Source organism: Podarcis melisellensis (genome assembly GCF_964234715.1).
Source record: "Podarcis melisellensis genome assembly, chromosome: 6".
In the NCBI taxonomy this organism is placed as follows: domain Eukaryota; kingdom Metazoa; phylum Chordata; class Lepidosauria; order Squamata; family Lacertidae; genus Podarcis; species Podarcis melisellensis.
The window spans coordinates 53,994,846-54,020,580 of record NC_138538.1 but is presented as its reverse complement, the minus strand read 5'-3'; the positions used below and the strand labels follow the sequence as shown (position 1 = coordinate 54,020,580).

Sequence of the window (25,735 nt, the reverse complement as noted above, 5' to 3'; positions counted from 1 at the left end):
TGCTTTTGAAGCAACCAGGATAAGTGAAGGGGAATTGGGCCTGGAGATAGCACATACCTTTTGACATGTTGCCTCTGGGCCCATTTTCTACCCTCCCCACCATACATGGCTTTGGAGATACATTGTGTTTCCCTTCCTTCCCTCTGTCTGCACTGCAGAGAGCAGGAAGGTTCAATCCTGCTGCATGCTGCTTCACCAGCACATTCCATGTAGGGAACACACCAGTGAAGCGGACCCCTTGCAGTCAGCAGTATTGAACCCTCCACTTGCTACCACCCCTTTGGGGAATATGCTTATGAAGCAGCACCCAGCAGGATTGCAAGCTAGGTTCTATCCTGCTAGCTGCAAGGTGCTGCTTTGCAAGCATGTTCCCCACAGGGAAGGCACTTGCAAAGCAGCACCCAGCAAGATTGCGCACTCTGGTTGTTTAAGCCTGCCGGGTACAGGGCAAATCGCTGATGAGGGGCAGTGGAAGGAGGCACAGTGTCTCCTCCTTTCCTCATCCTCACTCCTGACCAGGGGTCAGCAGACCTTTTTTAGCCGTGGGCCGGTCCACCGTCCCTCAGACCTTATGGGGGAGAGACACTCTCTCTCTCTCTCTCTCTCTCTCTCTCTCTCTCTCTCTCTCTCTCTCTCACGAATTCCTATGCCCCACAAATAACCCAGAGATGCATTTTAAATAAAAGCACACATTCTACTCATGTAAAAACATGCTGATTCCAGGACCGTCCGCGGGCCGGATTGAGAAGGCGATTGGGCTGCACCCGGCCCCCGGGCCTTAGTTTGCCTACCCATGCTCCTGACCATATGTTGACTTTACCCTCCATTGTCTCTCAAGACAGACCGATGCCAACAACAATTGGATGTTGCCCATATCTGGATTAATCTGGGATAGAGTTGTGCTTTCCTTGTACTGAATGTGGATTACATGTTTTGAGCCCTGGGATTTTGAGTTAGATCCAGTTTTTTATAGAATCAGTGTAATCTGTTTGAATTAATGCTGCCTGATATACTCAAATGCTGTTTTCTGGATTGTGTAGGTCCTGCGCTAGACCTTGAAAAAGTTCAGCCAGAATCCATTGAGCCTGAGCCTGAAGTACAGAATGCTTTCAGTGAGGAAGCAAATACATCAACATACTATCCTGCTGCTGTTCCAGTAATGGACAAATATATTCTTGAGAATGGAAAGGTAATTTAGGAGGCTACTTCATAAATATTTGTCATGTGAAATTTAGATGGATTTCATGTCACTCATATCAGGCCAAGAGAAATCTAGAAGCCCTTTTCTTGAGTTGTGGTTTCCTTTCCTGGTGGTTTTTGCATTTGTTCAGCAAAATGTACTCACAGACCACACACCTGATGAAAATCATAGCTTTAGAAGAGCTAGTATGTCTTCCCATGTGTTAGATACAGTTATGTGAGAGATTTTGAAAGTAACTCGGAACTCCTAGATCTGATTCATAGATATCTCTGTGTGTACAGTGGTACCTTGCAAGATGAATGCCTCGCAAGACGAAAAAAGCGCCAGACGAAAGGGTTTTTCGTTTTTCGCGTTGCTTCGCAACACGATTTTCCCTATGGGCTTGCTTCGCAAGACGAAAATGTCTTGCGAGTTTGCTTCCTTTTTCTTAAAGCCGTTAATACCCAGCGAATCCGCGTTCCGCAAAACGAAAAAATCATAAGACAACACAACTCGTGGAACGAATTAATTTCGTCTTGCGAGGCACCACTGTATATGTCTTTGGGAGACATCATCGTTTCAATCATCGTTGAGCCTATATGGTTGTATGAATTCACTTTCTGATATAACTTGCTTTTAGTTTACATGAATGTACACAGAACTCAGTTTCAAGTTAATTCTAACATTTCATACCTTGAGATATTGCAGGAGTATTTTTTAAGATCAGTGGCTGGTTCTTATTAAACAAATCACCACTAATGTGGATGCTCTTTGCTTTTTTGAAAACTGACTGCATTTCCCTCCCTTTACACTTCAGGTCCATCTTGGCAGCGGCATCTGGGTAGATGAGGAGAAATGGCACCAACTACAAGTAACGCAAGGGGATTCAAAGTATACAAAAAACTTAGCGGTTATGATCTGGGGAACAGATGTTCTTAAGAACAGAAGTGTCACAGGAGTCGCCACCAAAAAAAAGAAAGACGCCGTTCCCAAACCTCCTCTGTCCCCTCACAAATTAAGCATTGTCAGAGGTACGTGACTTGGAGCATGCAATACTGCTGTGATGAAATGGGAGAATCTTTCTTTCTCTCTCCCTTTTTTTTAATTACTCAAATATGCACCACAATTCCACATTCCAGTTACACTGTTGTGGGCAGGAGAGATATGCTATTGCTACACCAACAGAAAAGCCCATATATCCTATGCATGCTCAACCCAGGAGAAGAGGCGGGAAACGCATAACCAGTTTTTTCTTAAATGGTGGGAAAGCAACAGACATGCCCCTAGCATACATTGAAAACTGACCATTGCTATCCCTACTCACAAATGGAGAGAGTCAGTGAACTCACAATGCCAGGGTTGTACCGCAACACACAACGTTAGAGCACCTCACTCCACCAGCCCCATTGGCATAGCCATCAATGACCACAATACTGCAAGTCCCCAGGTATCTCCTGGCAGGGGTTTGACTTGAGTTACTGTCTTCACAACCACCATTTGGAGCACCACACACAGAAGAAAAGGAGAGCCCAGATAATGCTGCCCCCATCCACCATACGCAGCCATAGATACCAGGAGCATAATGAATGGAGGAGGAGCCATAGCTGGGTGAAACAGCTCACATTTTACATGGCAGGAGTGCCAATTTAAAATTCAGGGTACAACTAGGAAAAATGGGAAGCCCCCCTCCTCCCACTTGACACACCTTAGCAAATCAGGAGGAGCACTGCATGAAGCAATAGCCTGGCTGCTGCGTGGGCCAACCAGACCATTTGGCCCACCCTTTCCCCTAGCACCCCATGTGACCAGTCACCTTCCTTGCTATCTTGCCTGATAGTCCAGTGCTACTGTGTAGAATCTCAGTAGGCCTCTGCCTCTCTCTTTTCCTTCTTCCTTGCCAAATGACTGCCTACTGCACGCTGTCACCATCGAACTTGTGCAACCTGATAGGCCTGCCCACTCATGAGTGAACAACCATTGAAAGCACCACGTCAGGCTTCCTTCCTTCCCTTCTCAGAGTCCCATCCTGAGGCCAGATCCTACTTGAGTATGACCCTACCAACAGCAACAACAACAAAAACGTGTTGCAGAATAGGTAAAGGTAAAGAGGTAAAGGTACCCCTGCCCGTTTTCGGGCCAGTCATGTCCGACTCTAGGGTTGTGCGCCCATCTCACTTAAGAGACTGGGGACCAGCGCTGTCCGGAGACACTTCCGGGTCACGTGGCCAGCGTGACGAAGCTGCTCTGGCGAGCCGGCACCAGCACAGCACACGGAAACGCCGTTTACCTTCCCGCTATAAAGCGGTACCTATTTATCTACTTGCACTTAGGGGTGCTTTTGAACTGCTAGGTGGGCAGGAGCTGGGACCGAAAGACGGGAGCTCACCCCGTCGCGGGGATTCAAACCACCGACCATGCAATCGGCAAGCCCTAGGCGCTGAGGTTTTATCCACAGCGCCACCCGCGTCCCTATGTTGCAGAATAATTGCCTTTATTCAGCTCAGTGCATCTGGGATAGAGTGGACCCTGAAAGAGAAAAACACTTTCCTGGGATGGCCAATCATTCACCCTAGCAGGTTCTTTATGACAGTTGCTCAATAGACAGAAGAACAGGTTCTCCTTGTGGCACCAGCTGCATCCTAGGGACACCTTCATCTGTTTTGTGTCTGTGATGAATCTTCCAAGAATGTATGCACATGCTTGGAACAAGTAGGATGCTATAAGCAAAAGCTGGAAATGTCCTAGTCTCTACTGCTTGTCATGTGTTGGACCTTTCTCATGGTCTGTGCAGAATGAGGTTTCAAGTGGATCCTGTATCTTTTAAGAGAAGGGAGTCACTGACAGGGAAGAATGAGCAATAGTCAGCAGCCCATGGCCGCTGAAGCTGGAGCAGGTGTTTTGGGGAGAGTGAGAAGACAGGGTCTCATGACGTCTGTATGATGTCCTACATGCCCAGTCATAGAACACTTGAATTGTAGAGTTGGAAGGGACCCTGAGGGTTATCTAGTCAAACCCCCTGTGATGCAGGAATCTCATCTAAATCATACATGACAGATGGCTATTCAACCTCTGCTTAAAAACCTTCAAGGACGGAAAGTCCATCACTTTTCATTGGAGTCTGTTCCACTGTGGAACAGCTCTTACTGTCAGAAAATTCTTCCTGATGTTTAGTCGGAAACTCCTTTCTTGTAACTTGGAAGTTATTGGTTTGAGTCCTCTGGAGCAGGAGAAAAGAAGCTTGCTCCATCTGCCATGTGACATCTGTTCAGATATTTGAAGATGGCTATCATGTCTCCTCTTTAGCAGGCTAAACATACCCAATTCCCCCAACCATTCCTCCTAAGGCTTGGTTTCCAGACCAAGTTGTGCTCCCCCTGTGTTGGGTTTATATGCTAGTGGTAGTGTGCTGTGATTGGGTGCTGAGTTACACTGTGTCATATGGCCTGTCATTTGACGACAAAAGGGATGCGGGTGGCACTGTGGTCTAAACCACTGAGCCTCTTGGGCTTGCCGATCGGAAGGTTGGCAGTTTGAATCCCTGTAACGGGGTGAGTTCCTGTTGCTCTGTCCCAGCTCCTGTTAACCTAGCAGTTCGAAAGGACGCCAGTGCAAGTAGATAAATAGGTACCACTGTGGCGGGAAGGAAAACGGCGTTTCCATGCGCTCTGGCACTCGTCACGGTCCTCCGTGCGCCAGTAGCTGTTTAGTTATGCTGTCTGTGGACAAACGCTGCCTCCCTCGGCCTGAAAGTGAGATGAGCGCCACAACCCCATAGTTGCCTTTGACTGGACTTAACCGTGCAGGGTCCTTTACCTTACCTTTACCTTCATGGACTATTTTTCGTTTCCCACCCCTTCCCATCTAAGTCAGTGGGAGGAAAATTGCATCATGGCTGGTAATGTTCAGCTGTTGATGGGGCCATGTCTGTAGTCTGGAGAATTGTAGGTCGTAGTGTCTCCTGCCCATAGCTCTGCCGTGTTTTAGCCATTCTGTTGATGTATTTGATATTTTCACTAGGGTGTCTGTCATGGCAGTGATGTGTTCTACTAGCACTTGTACCATCTTCTCTGGCCCTCAACCAGTGGATCTTGAGCATATGAGGACACCTTTAATCAATCATTGCATTGAGACTTTGTTAAGATATTCTCTCACACACAAAAAAGAGTATAGCTACATACATACAAAAATATATGTCGATATAAAGCCTTCCACTTCTCTAATCTCCAAATTTTCATTCAAAATGCAGGCAGAGAATCTACAATCCATTTTAAAGAGGAAAATAGACACCTTAAGGCAGTTTGATAAGTAGAAAGGCATTGCCATACTTAATCTGGCATTTGAATGAAAATCCCTGCTTCTGAAAATAAAACTAATATGAAATTTTGTTTGACAGCACCTTTAGAAATGGTAAAAGAGTATGCATGTCTGACTATCTTTTTCAGTCAAGGAACTATGTTTCAAAGCTTCTTCAAATTTGGTTGCAATCCAGAAAAAATAAACCCAGTTAAAAATGCATTGAAATAGATGCAATTTAAGTACTTAATTAATGTTCTTAATTGTATGATTAATGTGCTTAATTGTACAATCCTATGTATGCTTACTGAGAAGCAAATCCTATTGTATTCAATGAAGTTTACTCCTTAAAACGCATGCCTAGGATTGAATATGTAGGCTCTAATTTCAATGGGATTTAGGTGTACCTTATATATTCTGACCTGCATACTTTATATTAGGGATAGGAAACCTGTGACCCTCCAGATGTTGCTGGACTTCAGCTCCCATCATCTCTGACCATTGATCACACTGCCTATCATGGAACTCATAGTCTGGCAACATTTGGAGGGCATCTCTACTAAATGTATTCAGATTTCTCCTTGGCCGTGCCAAATTGACTTTTTATGTCAGCCTTGTTCCCACGTACCATGTCTTGATGTGTATCCATGTATAGCACGATCACTTCTTTATATCACTGAAAGAGAATACATAATCACAAGCAACCCTCAAACAGTCTTTTCACATCATCTAAGTCTGGTACTATCTAAATGATGCATAAGGATATAAATATCAGTTCTCCGTAGCTTAAGAAAACAAGTGGATTCACTAAGTATTATGCACATCCAATTCAATGCATAGTACAAGAGAGGGTAAGCCCCACTTCATCTGTTAACCAGGGACACAGATATATGTGCATGGCAACTCCTCGTAGCACTTGAAGAAACCACGTGGACAAGGCTGGTCCTCACACCAGCACTGCAAGACGGTAAGCCAGGTTATCATTGGCATGGAAACCAGTGATGCTACTGGAGCAGCTCTTATGAATAGGAAGTTAACTTGGAGTGGTGCAAAAACTGCTTTCAATCAAGGAAAGAAAATTGAGATGCTCCAAGTGCTACTGAGAAGGAGCAGAAATGAGCAGGGAGAAGGGCTGTAGCTCAGTGGCATAGCAAATGCTTTGAACGCAGGTTGAAGAGCCCAGGTTGACTCTCTGCTGTCTCGGGGTAGGGCTGGAAAAGACACCAGTCTGACTGGCAGCAGCTCAGCAGTGTTCACTGTGAAGAGTACTGAGCTATATGAACTCACTATCTCAGTCGGTAAACTATAAGACATCTTCCTGTGCTGCTAGAGATAATCCTGTTGTGCCCAATATCTAGGAGCTCTTTCCTTTCTCCCAAAATATTTTTAGTTATGGGGCGGCATCAGGCTTAGTTAATCAGCTGTCTTGTGTTTCTGGACTCTCGAGCCAATGTTCTGGGAATGAGTAAAATTAGTAGTGTTCAGGGAAGCTGACTTTGTGGCTCCTTAAACCCTAGTAACAGCTGAAGTCTGCAGAGTAAGCTCAACATTCTGCAACAGCTTAACAACTCCATTCTAAACTTATGATCCTGCACAGGCTATTTTGTGTCTAGGAAATTTTAGTGAAATCAGTGGAAATTTCACACTCATTGCTAATCATCAGGGTTATGTTTGCAGGCAGTGATGCAACAATGCACTTAGACCAGATCTGTGTGCACATCAAGGTTTATTGTACTGGTTTTTCCCCCTCACTGGCAAGACTGAGAGATGGAATTTAACATTGGGATGATGGTTCATCTGGGAATCATGCTGGAAATAAAACAGCAACAGCCAGCATGGGTAGATTTCAATAATGCACAGTAATAACTTGAATTTCCCTCTCTCTGTGTTTGTGCCTTGTTTTTCAGTTCAAATATTCAGTGTTCTGGTACTGAAGAAGGGGTGGGAGGTAGTTTTCCTTGATCACAGTTCATCCATCAGTGTTTAAATTAGAACACCATTTTTAGCCACGGTTCTTCCCCCAGCTCTTTCAGACCTCATTTTAATGCATATTGGCAGCTACCCTTTTCAGCTTAGATTATAACTAGGATTTTAAATATATTTTTCATTGTCCAATAATTTTTGCATTTCAAGATGAGAGCTCATAAAATCCATGTTTGATGTGGTTTTTACTTTTATTCTCTGGTCCTAGAATAGCTTCCTTAAAATACATCTTTTTTAAAAATGGAGTAAAGCCTTAATGGGGCTAATATGTCTTGCTCTTTAGTAGTCCCTGTTGTGTAGTTTATTTTAAGGAAGTTATTAAAAAGTATGGTATGCAAACATTGTAAACCCTGTCACTGAAAAATAACCTTTTCTAAAACTTCTGAAAGGTGTCAGAGGAAACTGAAAAGGGTATAGAATACTTAATTGTCATAACTTTAATATGGTACATTAACAATGCTATAAAACTTGTTAATTAAGTGAATCTCCGTGGTTTTCTACCATATGAAGCAATAAATTGCTGGTGGGGAAAATACTAGGCAAAGCAGAAGTTGTTTAATCAGTTTGGAAGCCATTAAAGCAATAGTAAGGACCAGCAGGCACAGTGGCTATATTTTTTTGCCACTTTACCACCATGGTGTGTGTGTGTGTGTGTGTGTGTGTGTGTGTGTGTTTAGAGAGAGAGAGAGTATATGGAGTTCTAAGAGTAGCAGGGCTCGCCCTCTTAAAGTTGTGCCTTTGTAACCAGGCTATTCACAGCCCATTTATTCCTTCCAAAATCTGGAACAAAGATTACAATGACTTTATAGTTTCTGGATTATATCCTCATCTCTTTCTGTCTGCTGCCTTCAACTATCCTTGGGCATTAAAGTTGCTTGGAAGTATCTCTTGACTACACCTTTCTTGTGTGCTCTTTTTCCAATAGAATATGTTGGCCAATGTAACCCTACTTCAATTAATGCTTTTAGAGCACCTTAAAAGTCCACCAGAGGAGGCTTCATGGTTCTTTTTCTGTCACAGAAGTGTGCTGCCGCTGGAATAATGCATCACTTATATGTTCAGCATAGGTCAGCTTCCACTTCTTCGGCTACCAGTGTTAGTGTGATTCAGGAAAACAAAATTTGAAAAAGTGGGAACGTTTGTTGGAAATGACTAGGGAACCTGCTATCTGCAGCAGCAAAGGGAGCATTGAGAAACATAGACTTTTCTCTGGAGTTTGTGACCATGGTTGAAATGTTTAGCCTAGAAAACAAGACTTCAGAGCTAGAAAGTGTAAATATGTGCTAGATAATTGTCAAATAATGCTATATGCATTCCTTTTTGGTGTAATCCTAAACCTGTTTACTCAAAAGTGTTCTATGGAGAAGTGTGCATATGATTATAGCCTTTAATTTTAATGGAGTTAAATGTTGGGTTGTGATTAGTAGCCTATGATCCAAACTACAAATCAACCAGAAACATTTCACTCTGCAGTATTAAAATGTAGCTGAAAGTATTATTGTACATTATTTTGTTCATGATCCAGAGATCTGCATGCACAAAACCATGTGCATAAGCCAATTTTTTTGAAGTCTGTCAACAAACTGCTGCCCTCTTGCTATCTCTTGCATATGCCTGTTACCTTGCTCAATCACATCGGCTGTGTTTTACATTTGTTGAGGTGTCATTCTTAATGCCATTTTTTTTTTCATTTCAGAATGTTTGTATGACAGGATAGCACAAGAAACTGTGGACGAAACTGAAATTGCACAGAGACTCTCCAAAGTCAACAAGTACATTTGTGAAAAAATCATGGATATCAATAAATCATGTAAAAATGAAGAAAGGAGAGAAGCAAAATATAATTTGCAATAAATTTTGAATTTTTAATAAAGTATTAGTGTTTTACTCTGGTGGTGGTCTTGATTTCATGGTGTTGGGTGTGGATTGTATTATGAAATACTGGCTTATATTTAAACAGTTTTGAGAAACTACTCATCTAAGTACTACAGCAAAATAGAATCAATTTCCCTAGTTTTTCAAGGAAAGTGACATGCTGACTGTGGTTCAGCCTGTGGCAGATCATTTTGCAAGTTCCAGACCTACATTGTCATTCTATTGCTCCATGGAATAAAGATACTTCACCCACAAAGTGCTTTTCAAACAGCTTTCTTTTTAGTTGACTTGTTTCCTTTAATGAACTAAACATCTTCATGCTTTTTCATAATGTTTTATTGGAATGCAAGCTTTTTAGAGTAGATACTATTAAAGTCAGTATGATTGTTCCAGAGCACGTATGATCTAGATTGTGCCCAAAATTGATTTGTTCAGTTTTAAAGAGTGAAAAACTATATTTTATCTGCAAAATGTTGTATTTGAGCTGTGGTTCCTGTTTAGTACATATGTTGCAGTTATTCCTGGAGGCCATGTAGTCTAATGGCTTTGTGTTTCTTCAGAGAACAGCTGGCTGAATTACAAGAAAACTAAAGTAATGGTGTTTTCAATAAACTATAGGGCCCATAGATGGTATATGGATTATTAGTTGATCAAAAAAGTTAAAGTCTTTATTTAAAGGGACCCATGACCATTAGGTCCAGACGTGGACAACTCTGGAGTTGCGGTGCTCATCTCGCTTTACTGGCCGAGGGAGCCGGCGTACAGCTTCCGGGTCATGTGGCCAGCATGACTAAGCCACTTCTGGTGAACCAGAGCAGCGCACGGAAACGCCGTTTACCTTCCCGCCAGAGCGGTACCTATTAATCTACTTGCACTTTGACGTGTTTTCGAACTGCTAGGTTGGCAGGAACAGGGACCAAGCAACGGGAGGTTACCCCGTTGCGGGGATTTGAACCACCAACCTTCTGATCGGCAAGCCCTAGGCTCTGTGGTTTAGACCACAGCCCCACCCGTGTCCCTAAGTCTTTAAATACCTCGTCCTTATTTTCCAGTCAGCAGGGTCATGGGAAGCACATCAGAATTATGCCAAGGAAAAACCATCTCAAAGTGCCAACATTCTGACACGCTTTTTCCATACAAAAAGTGGCAATCACATACTGTCAGCACTTGTGTTTAAAACTAAACCCCTAGCGCAGTTATTATAATTTAGTTTAAAAGTAAACCCCTAGCACAGTTATTATATGGGGCTCAGATTTGGACAGGCACTTGCCTTGTATCTACAGAAGCTGTTCAATCTAAGTTCCTAAGGCAATTTCCCCCTCTTACATCCTATGTTCCAAATGCTTCATTGTGCTTAGAGGCTAATCTCCCCTCTGTTGAATTACAGATTTTGTGTAGGACGTTTATTTATTGGCTTCACCTAAATTTAAACCCCACTGGTATACTATCCTTAGTATTGCAAGATTGTCATGAGAGCACTTGGACTAAAATTGTCAACCAAAAGCTTTACTTTTCTGGTTTATCACAACAGTTATTAACACTGGGCTTCAGTAAAGCAAATAATTTAATTAGACAGTGCCTATATGATATTGAATGACAGAATAATTTGGCCACAATAAGGACATTTTGTCCATAGTATGATTATTTTCCACTTAGTCATTTTGACACTTTGGCACCCTATTTGCAAAATGTAACAATTGTTACATTTACGCTTTCACTTTCGCAAGATTGAATATACTGCCTTCAGCTGTACTTGAGCGTCTGTTTCAAAAAATTCCACTGGAAAAATGGTTCTGTCCATGTAGAGATGGCAGTATTGAATCAGTGGCTCATGTCTTCTGGCTTCCACTCTTTATAAAGATTTGAGGAGTGAGGTTACTACCCCTGTATTATTGTCCATGCTGGGTCACTCAACCATTGCTACTGTGTTCTTTCTTTTAGCAGATCAAGATGATCAGGTGACAGCAAAAACTGCAAGGTTTTTAGTGGAGGCAATTACAATAAGATCTATTATTTTATTATTGATGTAAACCTCCAAAATGTATTTTGTATAAGTTTTTACCTCTATCTTCAGTACATTTTATTTTATTTTATTGCTATGGCTAGTGGCTGATGCAAATAAATATTATTCTGATTCTGATTCTAATGTAGTGTAATAGAAAAAGCTAAGATGTGGTACTATTAGTCTCTATAAATCAACTATGGAACTCTAAGCCAGTGTTTCCCAACCTTGGGCCTCCAGCTGTTTTTGGACTACAACTCCCATCATCCCTAGCTAGCAAGAACAGTGGTCAGGGATGATGGGAATTGTAGTTCAAAAACAGCTGGAGGCCCAAGGTTGGGAAACACTGCTCTAAGCAATGGAAACACTGGCTTTCTCATTAGAGCTTTAGAAAAGTGAAGGATTGTGTGTTCGTCCTATTTGTCATTGATGAAAGCATCTTTTTTTTAAACTTCTGTGTCTTATTTTATAAAGCAACTATTAACAATACAACCCTAGGCATATCGACTGAAAAGTGAATCCTGTCAACTTTGGTAAGACAGTCATAGTTAAGTGTGCATAAGAACAGGATTTCCACAGGAGGACATACTCATTCTAAATTTGTAAAACTAGGCAATTCAAATTATTTGATAACTAACATATAGATCACTTTTCTTTATTGTGTATATTTTACAAAGAAGGTTTGAGTAAGCATCTTTCTTTTCTCATCTATTGTACTTCCAAGTTGTGTGCGCTCTGCATTTTTTAAGATTATCTTTGGGGAAGGTGTGCATTTTCATAATAGTGTAAACAAAACTACATGATTGGGATGGGATAATTTGATGGGCAGAGAGAGAAGCAAACAAATCCCTTTAATGAGGGCACTGGACTATACTCGTATATAATCTGCATTTAATCTATTTGAAAAACAATCCAAACTCTGATAATTTTTTTTAATTAAAAAAATGTGTTGAAAATACAAGTTGAATCTATTGCAAGGAGAATGAGTGAGTTGCTTTGCCTTCCCTTTCTGTTAGCAAAGGCGTAATCTGAAGCAAATAAATCCACAACTGGACTTAACCCATTGGGTTACATTAATAGTCTATGGCAGCTATCTTAAGTACACTTACTATAGAGTAAGCCCTGTAAGTGGAGCTTCTTGTGAATAACCTTCCATAGGATTGTATATACTTTTTCTATATACTAGGGACTGAAAATTTGTGGGTCAGGAAATTAAACCACAGTTTCCTGGAATGACTAGAACAGAAAACCACAGTAGAACTGCTGAAGTCCATGCAACTGGAGCGCGCAGGCCCCACACTAATTTGTGGCTTAATACACCACTCATAATTCTTGTTTTAACTTGTGTGTTGTTGTCTGTGAATGTATTTACCTTCTTGATTTCTGCCGCCTGCAACAGTACAAACAATACAAAGAGTGGTTTTGAGGTATCAACACTGCAGCACTATGCAAGTTTGTCTACTTCCAGGAAATTGTTTGCAGGGTTGAGCACCTTAAAATTCTGAGAAATGGCCTGCCCTGGACAGGGTTGCACTTCCCCGAAGGAGCAGGTGCACAGTTTGGGGGTGCTCTGGATCTAGTGCCATAATTAGAGGCCCCAGTAGCCTCGATAGTTAGGAGCACCTTTTTTCAGCTTTGGTTTGTACGACAGGTGCAGCCACTTCTGGACTAGAATAGCTTGGTCACAGTGGTCTAGGAACTGGTCACTAGATTGGATTGGGCACCTGCTACAGATTCATGTGAGGCAACCCAAACAAGTAATGTTTACATATAATTTCTAACAACTGCCGGTTTTATATTTTGATAGATTTTTCAGTTAACTTGGTTTTGATGTTCAGTTCATCAACATTTTTGATACAATGAATGAATCTTTTTATATTCTATGTAAGCAGCTTAGAGCTTATGAATGATTAAGCAGTATATAAATCTTATTAAATAAGTAAAACAAGTCATTTTTGTGAAAGACATTTAGAAATGTATTTTAGATTAATGTGTAAAAGTTTAGACATGTTGAGATACACATTCCTGCTCTTCCTGTCCCCACTCCCCACCCCTACATCCTTATTTCTAGATGATCAGAGCATGCGGAAGAATAGAAAGTATGCAATGAAATAGAATTTCTGATATGTCTTTGTCCATAGTTGCTGCCATTCCGGCTCCAACAGGCAGCATACCCACTGGAGAATGCTTTCTGACAACTAGATGGCGCAATCAGGTTCTTTTTTTAAAAAAAACATTGCCTATTTGCGCAACTGGTAGCTGATGGTCTGGGTGCTTGACTTTGCAGCTGGCATTTACTATGAAATAAAAACCCTGTGAAGTTTTGTCCAGATTGAAGTTGGGCCATCTTCAAGGTTGGCCACCTTCTATTACGATAAATTTTCCATATTGTATTTACTTTCTGGACCTAGTTGTCCCTACTATATGCCTCATGTGCATTAAAACTGTCGCATATAGCACCTGTGCGTGGATGGTGAAATATACAAAGAAGCTTTTCTTAATAGGTTTGGTCAGGATTCCATCTTTCTCAGTTATTACAGGCAAATGTTTTAGTTGAATGTAGGGAAGTTAGGATCATGTTAATTTATTTTGATACTGATTTTCTAAAAGTTGCTATATGTTGGAAGTTCCTTGCTGGAAGACTGGTCTGGGTTGACTGGATTTCTGCAAAATGTTCAAGCTTTTCTGAAGTTTATATAAGCCTATTAAAATTGCTGTGCTGTATTTTGCTTCAGCACTTGTAATAAAAGTACAGTTGTGTCTTGCTTAGTCACCTACATCTTATCTCTTTAAAAGGAAAGCAAATGTTTTAACCAAGCTTTCTGAATGCATAGAATTACCTTAATCATCTTTGCCACATTTCTTTAAGTTCAATGGGAAAATAATGCTTAGATTGGTGGTGGCACGAAGTGATTTTTAGCAGAGCAGGAACATTGAATGTGGGCTTCTCATGTTCCAAATATTAGACAACACCCGTTCTTCAAAAGCTTGACTAGTTCCGGCTCAATTTCATATATTTACTTTAAAGATTTATATGCCACCACTTAGGGTCTTACCTTCCCGAGATAACTTGGGATTACAATGCTGCAAATGTGTGATTTACAATCAGGGAATGGGCCTGTGGAATCCCACATCCCAGTGGCAAATAACCTGTCCTGTTTAGGCTGGGAATCATGGGCTTATGCAAGTGCTGAGTTGATTTTTCAAAATGCAAGTCCGGATCTGTTAATATGTAAGGAAAGAGATATTGCTGGATATCAGTGGGGTACTAGATGTCAGATATACTGGATATCATTGGGGTCTCTTTATTTCCCATGAACATGGGGAGCATTATGGTTGCAGAAGAGTTGTTGAGCCTGATATTTTAAACATTGTTGCTATAATTCGTAATATCCATGGCCTGATTCAAAATAAACTACTTCTGGCACACGTGGTTTTTTTCCTGGTGGTGGGTGGTGATATAGGAAATTGCAAAAAGGGCTTCTTTAGACTATGATGTTGCTGGTATAGTTGGTGGATTTCTGGCATGGGGGTAGACATCTTCACTTTCACACCATGGACATTAATCATTATAACATTGAATTTCCATTTGGTGTCTTTGTTTTTCTCCCATTTGGGTGTGCATTTATAAGAAAGAGGAATTGTGAAAGAACTAGAGAGAAATACAGCCTGACAATGAGTCTTTCCATAAACAATGATGCTAATATATATTTTGCCATTGGAGCTATTCAGGGTTGTATCTGGGTTCCTATTTGTAAGTGGTAGTATGTTGTTTCTCATGCTTCTATACAGGGGTAAGCCACATGACCCCTGGACCACATTGGATTCCTGGTACACCTTTCAGTACAGTGCAATTGCTCTTTAGAGTGTCAGCTTGCATATTTTTTAATACTGTAGTCCATGAGAAGTCCATAATCAAAACTCCTGGAAGTAATGTGTGTAGGCAGGCATTAGGATCCTGTGTGTGTGTGTGTGTGTGTGTGTGTGTGTGTGTGTACACACTCCTCTAGCAAAGTGGGAGCCACTTCCCAGTCATTTCTTTACTCTCATGCCACTGAATTGACCTCATGTTGAGAGCTGTGTGAATTTCTTACCCATAATTAATATATGTTAAATAAGTATTTAAGAATTCATTAACTGTTTGGTTTTTTTTGCAAAGATTCAGTGTTTACTTTCAGTAAGAATGTAAGACACGGTGCACAACATCTTAGAAGCAAAGTAATTCTTAAAACTCAAACTGCATATATAATGGCACACAAAATCATAGGATGTATGGATTTCGATGTGGGCATAACCACTTGCCCAAAACACCCTGGTAAATGAAATGTGTGGGTATCATTATTGCTATGAATTAAGAAGAAATGTCATGAAAAATGGTTTTACTTTGGCATGCCTCTGATTTTCATAGTCTTAAAGTGATAAAATCTTAACATCAATCACACATACTTTATTGATACCATTTTTTTCATCGTAATGGCACAGCACAGTTTAAAGCAATAATTCAAAGAATGTAGAGGCAATAAAAATGTTATGAAGAGCAATTATTGCATACTTCATGCTCAGTAGCTAATTTTTAAATTTTACCATCTCAGATATTTCAAAAGACTCTTCTCCCCAGGCTTTCTAATAGGAAGAAAAATGACTTAGATTTTAAAATTGGAACAATTATTCAACAAGAAATTTTACATGGCTGGTCACTGACTTTTTTCCTTTGAGAAATGGATGTGCTGCTTGCTTTGAATGAGAGTTTTCCTTCTACTTGATCAAATTCTACTTCCGCTTAACTCTGCAGAGGACACAATCCTACAGAGAGGCTGCTGCTATGGCATCCTTTTGGTTAGTGTGTCACAGCAAAATTGTGGTAGTTCTTTCCACTCTTCAGTGAAATTCCACATAGATACTGCTACACATACCCAAATTTCCAGGAGCTGGAATTTGCTGTGTGATGATACTTAGAGTGAGCAGGATGTACTCTTAGGCTACTTACATATGTAGGTCTGATCTTTGCATAGATGGTGAGATGTGATGGAGGGCTAGCTGCTTCTTACAGTTTTATTTATTGTATTTTTGTCTGGCCCTTCAATTATCTTTCCGTCACAGTTTAGAAAAAAATGTAAAAGCAAAAATATAAAAACCTAAAAGCCACAGGAGTATAAAAAGGATAAAACAATAGGATGAATGTAATTTTTTGTTTGACCAAGCTGCGGGAGGCAGTAGAAGACAGGAGTGCCTGGCGTGCTCTGGTCCATAGGGTCATGAAGAGTCAGACTCGACTAAATGACTAAACAACAACAATGTAAATTTAAAGTTATTTGTAAGCTGTGGAAACACATCAGCGCCGCCACCACCTCTTTCTAGGAAACACTTCCTTCATATCAGAAAGTGGGGATACCCCAGAAAGCCCTCTATGGAAGATAGTCTCTAGTAGCTACCCAAGGAGGCAAATGTTTCATCAATTACCTTAGTCTTAAGCTATAAAGGGCTTTAAAAATCAAAATGAGCATTTTTTAATTAGACGTGGAAACAGACTGGAAGCTAGTGCAGTTGAAGTAGCACTTTCCAGCAGTACCTCCGCCTTGTCTAGATTTGAGTTTCAGTTTGTTCGTCTCCATGCAATTGGTAACCATGATGAAGCAGTAATTATAGCACTGCCACTGAAACAGAGTTGTGTTTGATCCACGTATCAATAACACTTCTCCCTAAAGTTGCATGATCTCAAACAGCGGTTTCATATAGATATTAAATAGCATAGGGGATAAAATAGAGCCCTGTAGCAAAAATTCTATAGCAAAAATGCTAGGGATTCTAGCAGGTAAAAATGGAATTGCTGTTTCAGTGCCAGAGCATGCTCTGAACTCAGTCTTAACTATCTAAGAGTGTAAAGTTGTATGCTGCAGTGCAGTTGTGTCCTTCGTTTTTGTAATTTTAAAATGTCATTCTCACAGACTGGCTACGACTTAAATCTTTAGTTAGTTAAACTTCTATCAGAACTGTATTATTTATTGATTAATTCCTTTTTATATAAGAGCTTTTACCCTGCTTTCTATTGTGTATGCCCTCTCAAGGCAGCCTAATATCAGCTGTCTGGTTTAATCCAATCTAGACTTAACTGCAGAGATGTGCTGGCTTGCGCTTTGCTCAAAGCTGAAACAAACTTTTGGGGCATGGTCTGAGGGCACATGCTGGAGCTACCTTGCTGAAGCTAAGCAGGTCTTTGCTTGGCCAATACCTGGATGGGAGACCGCATGGAAATCCTATGTATACTACCATGAGCTCTGTGATCTAAGAAAGGTAAGATGCAAATGTACTAAAATAAGTAAGACTCCAAGCAGGTATCTGTTCCTCAGCACAGCACCTATATACCCACCCTCTCCTTTCAAGCCAAGTGACTTTTAAGTACAAAACAATAGCAACAGAATGGTCTATGACTGCTGAAGCTGTTCTTTGACCTCAATGAAACGTTTTGCATGTTCGAACTGATTATGACTTGACAGTGTTGGTTGATTTCCTATCTCTGAGGAATTATGCTAATTGAGAAGGAGAATTCATTTTGGAATGATTTGCTAAAATTCTGAAGGAGAAAGTTGATCTAAATATGTAGATGGGGGAAAACCTAAACTTGTAATCCTTTTTCATTAAAAAAGGGAAGAAAATGAAGTATTCCCTTAGAGATTACTGAATGATGTCAAAGAAAGATGCCTTCATCTTCTCTGTGATGATTGACTGTTAATTAATTTAGCAATTTAGAAACATGGTGAAACCACTGTCTCAGCTTGTTCCTATTTGTAAGGGCATCAGAAAATTAATTATGAATGTTGCTTTTTGAAATGTAATTAATGTCCCTTTGCTGGATGCCTGATTATTATTTTCCCTTTAATTTGTAATTTGTTGCCATCATCCATCTTCCCAAGTTGATTTTCCTCATTCTTCTTGCATTGGGTCACACAGCTGCTGTTGTAGAAAGCAGTTCTGGGTGATTCATCCCAAAACTGGGGATGCAGTAATCCCTGTTCATCCTGTCCAGTCCCACCACACTTCCCTTACAGCTCCACCCACCTCTTCTCTGTTCCATCCCAGACTTGTCACTGGAAGCCTCTCCTGTTAGTCATGCTATCTAAATTAAACTTCCATGTTCAGAGACATTGTCTCGGAATTCTAGATGCTCAGGACTGCATCAGTGGTATGTTGGTGACCTCATGCCTACCTCATAAGCTTGCCAGGTAAATTTGGCTGGCCTCTTTTGTACTGGAAACAAAATGTTGGCCTAGATGAAGACATGCTGCTTGATCAAGGCAACAAACTTGGAAGGTAAAAAAATGGATCTGAGCACCAAACATAATTGCCCAAAGCAACTAAATGAATACAGAGCAGAAGTGGGATCTGAACCCCCAAACCTATTAGTTCAAAGCTGACATGAGGAACCTGTGGTCCTCCAGATGTGGTTAGACTCCAGTGTCCACCAACCCCACCAACTTGGCTAATGGTCAGTGATGATGCGAGCTGTAGTTTATTGACACCTGCAGGGCCAATTATCCCCCCTCTGTCCTTTAAGTCAACATTAAGCAATGCCCTGCTCTGCATTGCTCCCTTCCCTGAGTCTCGTTTGCAGAGATAAAAATAAATCTAAGGAGCCTCACAAGGCAAAGCTACACATAACCTAATTATGAGTTGGGTGAAAGTAGTAATCTAATTCATTTGTTGTGATGACATTTTGTTAAAGGATTAGAGAAATTTAGGGAACTTAGATCTGCCAACAGCTATTAGCTATGAGAGCTAATAATTACCCCTCTCCCAAATGTTCTGGCGCACTTTACCTCTGAGCTGCAGTTGCTGAGGGGTGGTGGGAAACAATGGGAAATGCTATCATGCTCATACCCTGCTTGTGAGCTGACAGAGGCACTTGGAGATGGAATGCTAGACAGATGGAAGTTGGGACTGACTCAGCAAGGATCATATCAAATTCTTACAAAACAACTGCACCCAGTCTGTCCTCTGCCCCACATGCATTGAAATAAAAACACTTTCTACAATTCCCCCAATCACTCATTTGTGCAAATGCAAATAGCAGCTTCACAGTAGTGATTATTGTCATGGCCACCATAGGGAAGGAAATGGAAATGGTAACCCCCCCCTTCTCCTACTACTGTGGTCCTGAAAATTGCTAGCTTTCTCCCAGTCAGCAGCTATTTGTATCCCCCCCCAAAAAAAGATGTGTGTTAAGTGCAAAGACACACTTGAAGTTGTTGTTTAGTCATTTAGTCGTGTCCGACTCTTCGTGACCCCATGGACCAGAGCACGCCAGGCACTCCTGTCTTCCACTGCCTCCTGCAGTTTGGTCAGAGTCATGCTGGTAGCTTCGAGAACACTGTCCAACCATATCGTCCTCTGTCGTCGCCTTCTCCTTGTGCCCTCCATCTTTCCCAACATCAGGGCCTTTTCCAGGGAGTCTTCTCATGAGGTGGCCAAAGTATTGGAGCCTCAGCTTCAGGATCTGTCCTTCCAGTGAGCACTCAGGGCTGATTTCCTTAAGAATGGATACGTTTGATCTTCTTGCAGTCCATGGGACTCTCAAGAGTCTCCTCCAGCACCATAATTCAAAAGCATCAATTCTTCGGCGATCAGCCTTCTTTATGATCCAGCTCTCACTTCCATACATCACTATTGGGAAAACCATGGCTTTAACTATACGGACCTTTGTTGGCAAGGTGATGTCTCTGCTTTTTAGGATGCTGTCTAGGTTTGTCATCGCCTTTCTCCCAAGGAGCAGGCGTCTTTTAATTTCGTGACTGCTGTCACCATCTGCCGTGATCATGGAGCCCAAGAAAGTAAAATCTCTCACTGCCTCCATTTCTTCCCCTTCTATTTGCCAGGAGGTGATGGGCCCAGACTTGACCAGACTTGAAGTTATGTTCAGTTAAATGAAGCTGCCTTAGAAGAGCATGAGGCCACTGATGTGCCTCTTCACCATGCTGCAATATTGCGGTTATAGGATTACATCCCTCAGCAGGGGATTTGAGGGCACTGTTTGCCCTGAGTAACTTTTAAGGTTTGGTTCGGTTCTCTCTCTTTCTGCCAGTCACTTGCCAGCTAAGCAATTATTCCTGAAGCTAAAAAGGTAAAAGATCCACTAGATAACACCCACCATGCATGTCTTATATGAGAGTTGGTGGCAGCAGGTATCTATCCTTATGGTAATGCAATTATAGTGCTGTTGAACCAAGGCCAGCTCCAGGTTTGCAGGGCTGCTTGGCCTGGCTCTTCCACCCTGCCAAGCTTCTCTTGTGTTTGCACCCTGCACAGCAGAAAGGAAGAGGAAGAGCAAGTGGCAGGAAGAGGGGGCAGTGGCAAGCAAGCAGACCAGCAATAGGGGGTTGAGAGCCAGTGTGGTGTAGTGGTTAAGAGCAGTAGTCTCGTAATCTGGGAAACCGGGTTCACGTCTCCGCTTCTCCACATGCAGCTGCTGGGTGACATTGGGCCAGTCACACTTCTTTGAAGTCTCTCAGCCCCACTCACCTCACAGAGTGTTTGTTGTGGGGGAGGAAGGGAAAGGAGAATGTTAGCCGCTTTGAGACTCCTTCAGGTAGTGATAAAGTGGGATTTCAAATCCAAACTCTTCTTCTGCTGCTGCTCAGTGCCATTGGGCCTGTACTGGGCTGACTAGCCTTGCTTTTTTTAGGGGGAGAAGCAGGTGAATTATGATGAGCATTGTTTTTACCTTGTATGGAAGAGAATAGCTCAAGGCAACTAAAATTGACATGATCATGGTCCTGTTGTGGTTGTTTGACGAGATTACAAAACCTCAGCTCCTAACTTCCTCTGTGGCACAGCTGGCCAACCACCATAGCAGGATGGGCAAGAAAAAAAGTTGTGGTCAGCAGTATTACCTTATAGTTATGGAAAGGATGGTTTAATAGAAGCGCTTTCCCCACAATAGGATGCTTATATCATTGTGCTTGTAAGGCCCAGTGCTGCAACCCTGGAGGCTGTTACAGGCCCATTTGGCCAGGGTTGGGCAACACTGGTTTTTCAAGAGAGATAAGAACAGCTCTGGATTCCTGCCTCCTCTTGCTGTGTTCTGAGCAAATACACCATATTCTCCCTCCATGTATCCTATGAGTGGATGTATGGCAGGTGCCAAAAAAACTAAGGCAGTAATCTTTATAAGCTGCTTAATGGACTTCCACAGCTTTTATCCAACTTGGCGCTTGGATGATGTCCCTCTTGCAGTGTACTGAACCACACACAAGAAACGATGGATTTTGACTTTAATAATCAAAACAAACTTAAATTGCATCAGGCCATTCCTATTTGCCTGGATTTGTTGTTCAAGTACCCACTTACCTTGAGTATACTCTTGGCATGTTTTCTGCAGGAACTGTACACACCTCAGACTGCATACCTAACATCTGCAAAACAAGCATCCATGCAAAAGCTTTTTAAAAAATGCTATAATGATGCCTTACGTGCTCTTTCACCCTCCCCCTCTTTTCCTTCTGCTATGGTGCTAATTTTATGAGCAGATTAAATTTCAATCTTGCTGTAATGGTTGTTAAGTTTAAGTAATAACTCAGGGAGAAATCTCCTAAGCAACATAGGTATCGAATAGGCAGCCAAGCAGAAATCACCATTGCTCTTCGCTTCCTGGCTATTTAACCTGGCATCTCTGTGGCAGATGGGATTAGCAAAGCTGGAGCTCTCTGGCCTTGGCAATGCCTTTGGTTCATAACTTTTTCTCTGCTTACAGAATCCAGAGCCACTGCCCCCCCCTTCTGCAGGTGCTTCAGGGACCATCTCACCTAGGAAAGAAGGTTAAACAAGTGAAGTAGAATGATTCCTTATGAGACAGGCTGGGGAAAGTTTCCTCTCTCCTTTATTTCTTACAGATATTTTGCTAAACAAACTGCATACAGTCGACTCGCAACTTGCACACATTGCGCTTGTGTGCGATTGCAGCCTTATGAGCTTGGCAGCCGGCTGGCACGCAATCACGAAAAGGAAGCGCACACAAGGCGGAGAGCTCAAAAGCTTTTCATGCAGTGGGGAGACATAGCATAGAAAGAGCTTCTCAGTTCTCTTCTTGCTTACCAGGCTCTGGGACAGTCTTTTGACCTAATAGGCAGCATTGTGCCTTGGAGTGTGTCCCAATATCTGGGGAGAACAATGACTTTGTGGCACTTCACAGTTGGGGCCGGCCTTAGGGGTGGGTGAGCCTGGCCGTTGGATCAGAGCCTTGAGCTGGGGGAGGCACCAACCTGAGCTCAGTGGCTGCGTCTTTGGAATGTACTGGTAGCAGGGAGCTGGGGTGGCAAAAAATATGTGCTGTAACCCTTTATTCAACAGAATGTTCAGGTGCTAACTATAAATATCTTCAGTTAGAGTCAAAATAGGTTCTTGTTTCAGTTTTTTCCACTCTGATGTCCTATGTTCTTTACTGTGAGACAATGTTACCGAATGCTTCAAATCCTATAAACACTGCAAGCACTATAAAAAATAAAGTCATAAGCTGTAAGAGGTCAGCTGGATACCTTTTTTATTCATAACTTTTATTTTTAAAGGAAAAATAATAATTTTTGCTCTAAAATAAAGCGTGCTTGCTGAAAGACAGGAACTGTTACGAAACAAAACAAAATTATTAAAAGTAAAAGCTGTGATAATGGAGGGGTGTGTGTGTGTGTGGGTGTGTGTGTGTGTTTTGAAGGCATGTCTCGCCCAGGGCACTAGTTATCCTAGGGGAGGCCCTGTTCACAGTGCATGCCATAGAAGCTTTAAAGGACATACTGTACCAGAGCTTTATTTTTCTCTCTTAAGCAAGAACAAAACAGTAACAATAACTCACATTCTCTCTGGATACAACTTAGTTCATTGCTAGCTGATGGCTAAACTAGTCCATATAGTGCACATGGTATATAAAAATGAATTACGATGGCATTCAGATACACTGTCTTGCTTAAAGAGTGCAGAACAATTATTTTGGCATAAAGAACAGTGTTTGGATGGAGTCGGGTTTACTCAGAGTCTTCCCTCTTAAGCACATGCACGATGTGCTATATATCAAGTCAGCCTTGAGAAAGTTATTTGAAATATATGAATGTGAAATTTTAGGATGGTGACTGTTGAAATGATTACATATAGGAGTAACAAATAAATTTGGTCTATTATCGCTTTTGTTCACTGGAATGATTTTGTTAGAAGTTTTGTGAGATATATTCTTAGAAGCTGCAAAGAAAAGTATAAGAAAGCCTAGCTGCCGAAAATAAGAGGCACTATGAATTTGCAAATGTTCAAGAGGTCAAATAATTAGCCAGTAAAATAATTTACCAAGGGCTACTGGATTTTCCAACCACTGAGAGTTCTTAAATCAAGACTGGATGTCTTTCCAATAGACAAGCTCAAGCTCAGACAAAAGTTTATGGCCTTCATGTATAGTAATTATTCAGGCTATCTCCGTGGGATCTTTTATGCTGGAAGCCAGAGTGGGGATTATAATGGCCCCTTTTGGCATTGGAAATCTATCTGTCTGTAAATCATGATGGAAGTTAATTTGTCTTCTATCTGAAATTAATATTCCTGAGTAGGGGAGGTCATTGGGCTTAGATCCTGATAATAAACTTTCCTGCAAATATGCTAGAAGCTCTGGACAGTTTATTAACAAAACAAGAATTATGTTGTTGTTGGTTTGGGGCTAGATGTTTTTGCTCAGTTTATGGCAATTCCATCCAGAACACAATTCTCCTGGAGCGGATGACCCAGAAAGCAAAATGTTGCTGTTCAGACAAGTAGAAAAGAGAGCACAAAGGCTGAGAGATCACAGAACATGGAAGGACCTCCAAGCGCATCATAGACCAATGCAAGAAGAAATAGAATAAGGCATCTTTTGCTGGATGTGGCTCCCATGTCTTGCTGTAAACCATGTATGAAACGTTCCTTGAACAATTACTTCCTTACTTCCTTGAACAATTTCTCTCTTGCTCAAGCAATGTTAGATTTTCTTAATATTGAAAATATCTCTACATTGTGGCACTTTAAGTTGCCTTGGTACAGATTTGGAAGCACGGTGTGCACTCGGTTCAGGAACGGGGGCTGGAGTCTTCAGAGGGTGGCTGTAGACATGCACCCTGCATTATGCATGACACCTAACTGGGCTGCAGTGGCTTCCTGTGCTTGTGATAGTAGCAAGCTCCACGCAGATCTCTCTGGCACTTGTTCAGGGTAACTGCCTCCTGCTCTGTTAAGGTGCAGACTGGCTAGGGCAGAGAGCTTGGCTCGAAGACAGAACTTCATATATTCAGTATGTTGATCTTCCTCATGGCAGTATTTAAACATTGTGCTTATCCGTGTTTTTCCTTCCTCCTCATTTTCTGCAAATAAATATAGTTACTCCTCCCTTTCTTCATGACATGTCTTCCTCAAACGAATTATGGAAACTGTAGCTTCTCACAGAGCTGCAATTTCCAACTATAATTTATATTTTAGTCATGGTTTGTTTGAACTTTTTCTTTTTTTTTTAGCAAGCAGTTTATAAATTTTCTGAATAAATAATAAAATAAATACTGTGTAGGTATGCCCTAACACAACTGATTGTAATTCAATAGAAGGTCCAGCAGCAGTCTTTAATGGATTGCTCCCTCTCATCTTTTTTGGCTACCGATCAGAGAATAGTGCCTGCTCATCACATTACCATGGTGAACACACACATTCCTGGAGTGACACTCTGACCTTGGTGAATGGGTGGCTCTGGAAGGACACTGTGGCAGCAATGGATTAATATTTGTTCACCTGCCTAAAGTTCCACACCATCCCTATGTGACTGGGGTGTGTGTGTTACTTTAATATCCTTCTCTTTTAATAAACTCTGATGTTATTGCAAACACATCTGAGGAAATTTGTTGGCTTTTATATGATTTTAATCTCAGTTGTCGCCCCTTTGAAACAAGTCTTCTTTAGTTGTGAAGATAGGAATTCATCTGCTGATTATCAGATCATGGAAGGACAATGCCGTTATGTTTGCCATTTTAAACAAGTTTAAACAAAGATACGGGATGGGGGGAGCTCTTACCTTTTGATCTTTGTGTATCCTCTTTGTTATTAGCTCCTGACGTATTCAGCTGCCATTTCTTTGGGTGTTATCTGCTTTGTATGTGCCATTTTAATCTCTTTTGTATATGACAACAGAGGAAGGCTTTTGTTGTATATCTTTTTCTTTTTAATGAAAAATGAAAGGTTCCTCCTGTTTTTTGTTTTTTTAAAATTAGAAACTAAAGCGGATATTACTTTTCTCCTGGAACCTGCATTTCTTTTTAAGGGCCTGGTTCCCAGAGTCTAAGCACGTTTGTTTGGAAGTAGTCCTTTGCAGGTGATTGATGCTCTGAATCCCCAACACCAGTCTCTTGGAATGATCTGTA

The 25,735-nt window shown here is 41.4% G+C and overlaps 1 protein-coding gene across 5 annotated transcripts in view; it reads left to right on the top strand.

The window, feature by feature from the left end:
• BEND5 (BEN domain containing 5) overlaps positions 1-25,735 on the top strand; it is a 733,046-nt gene that overhangs the window by 435,391 nt on the left and 271,920 nt on the right. For 4 of the 5 annotated variants that reach the window (XM_081913985.1, XM_081913983.1, XM_081913982.1 and 1 more), the window contains 3 exons: positions 1,041-1,189; positions 1,998-2,211; positions 9,153-9,343. The exons of the other annotated variant lie outside the window; for it this stretch is intronic. In XM_081913985.1, coding sequence (XP_081770111.1) covers positions 1,041-1,189; positions 1,998-2,211; positions 9,153-9,310 — 521 coding nt within the window. In that variant the 3' untranslated portion in view covers positions 9,311-9,343. Of the gene's footprint in view, positions 1-1,040; positions 1,190-1,997; positions 2,212-9,152; positions 9,344-25,735 lie in introns of those variants that run through there. 5 annotated transcript variants of the gene reach the window in all.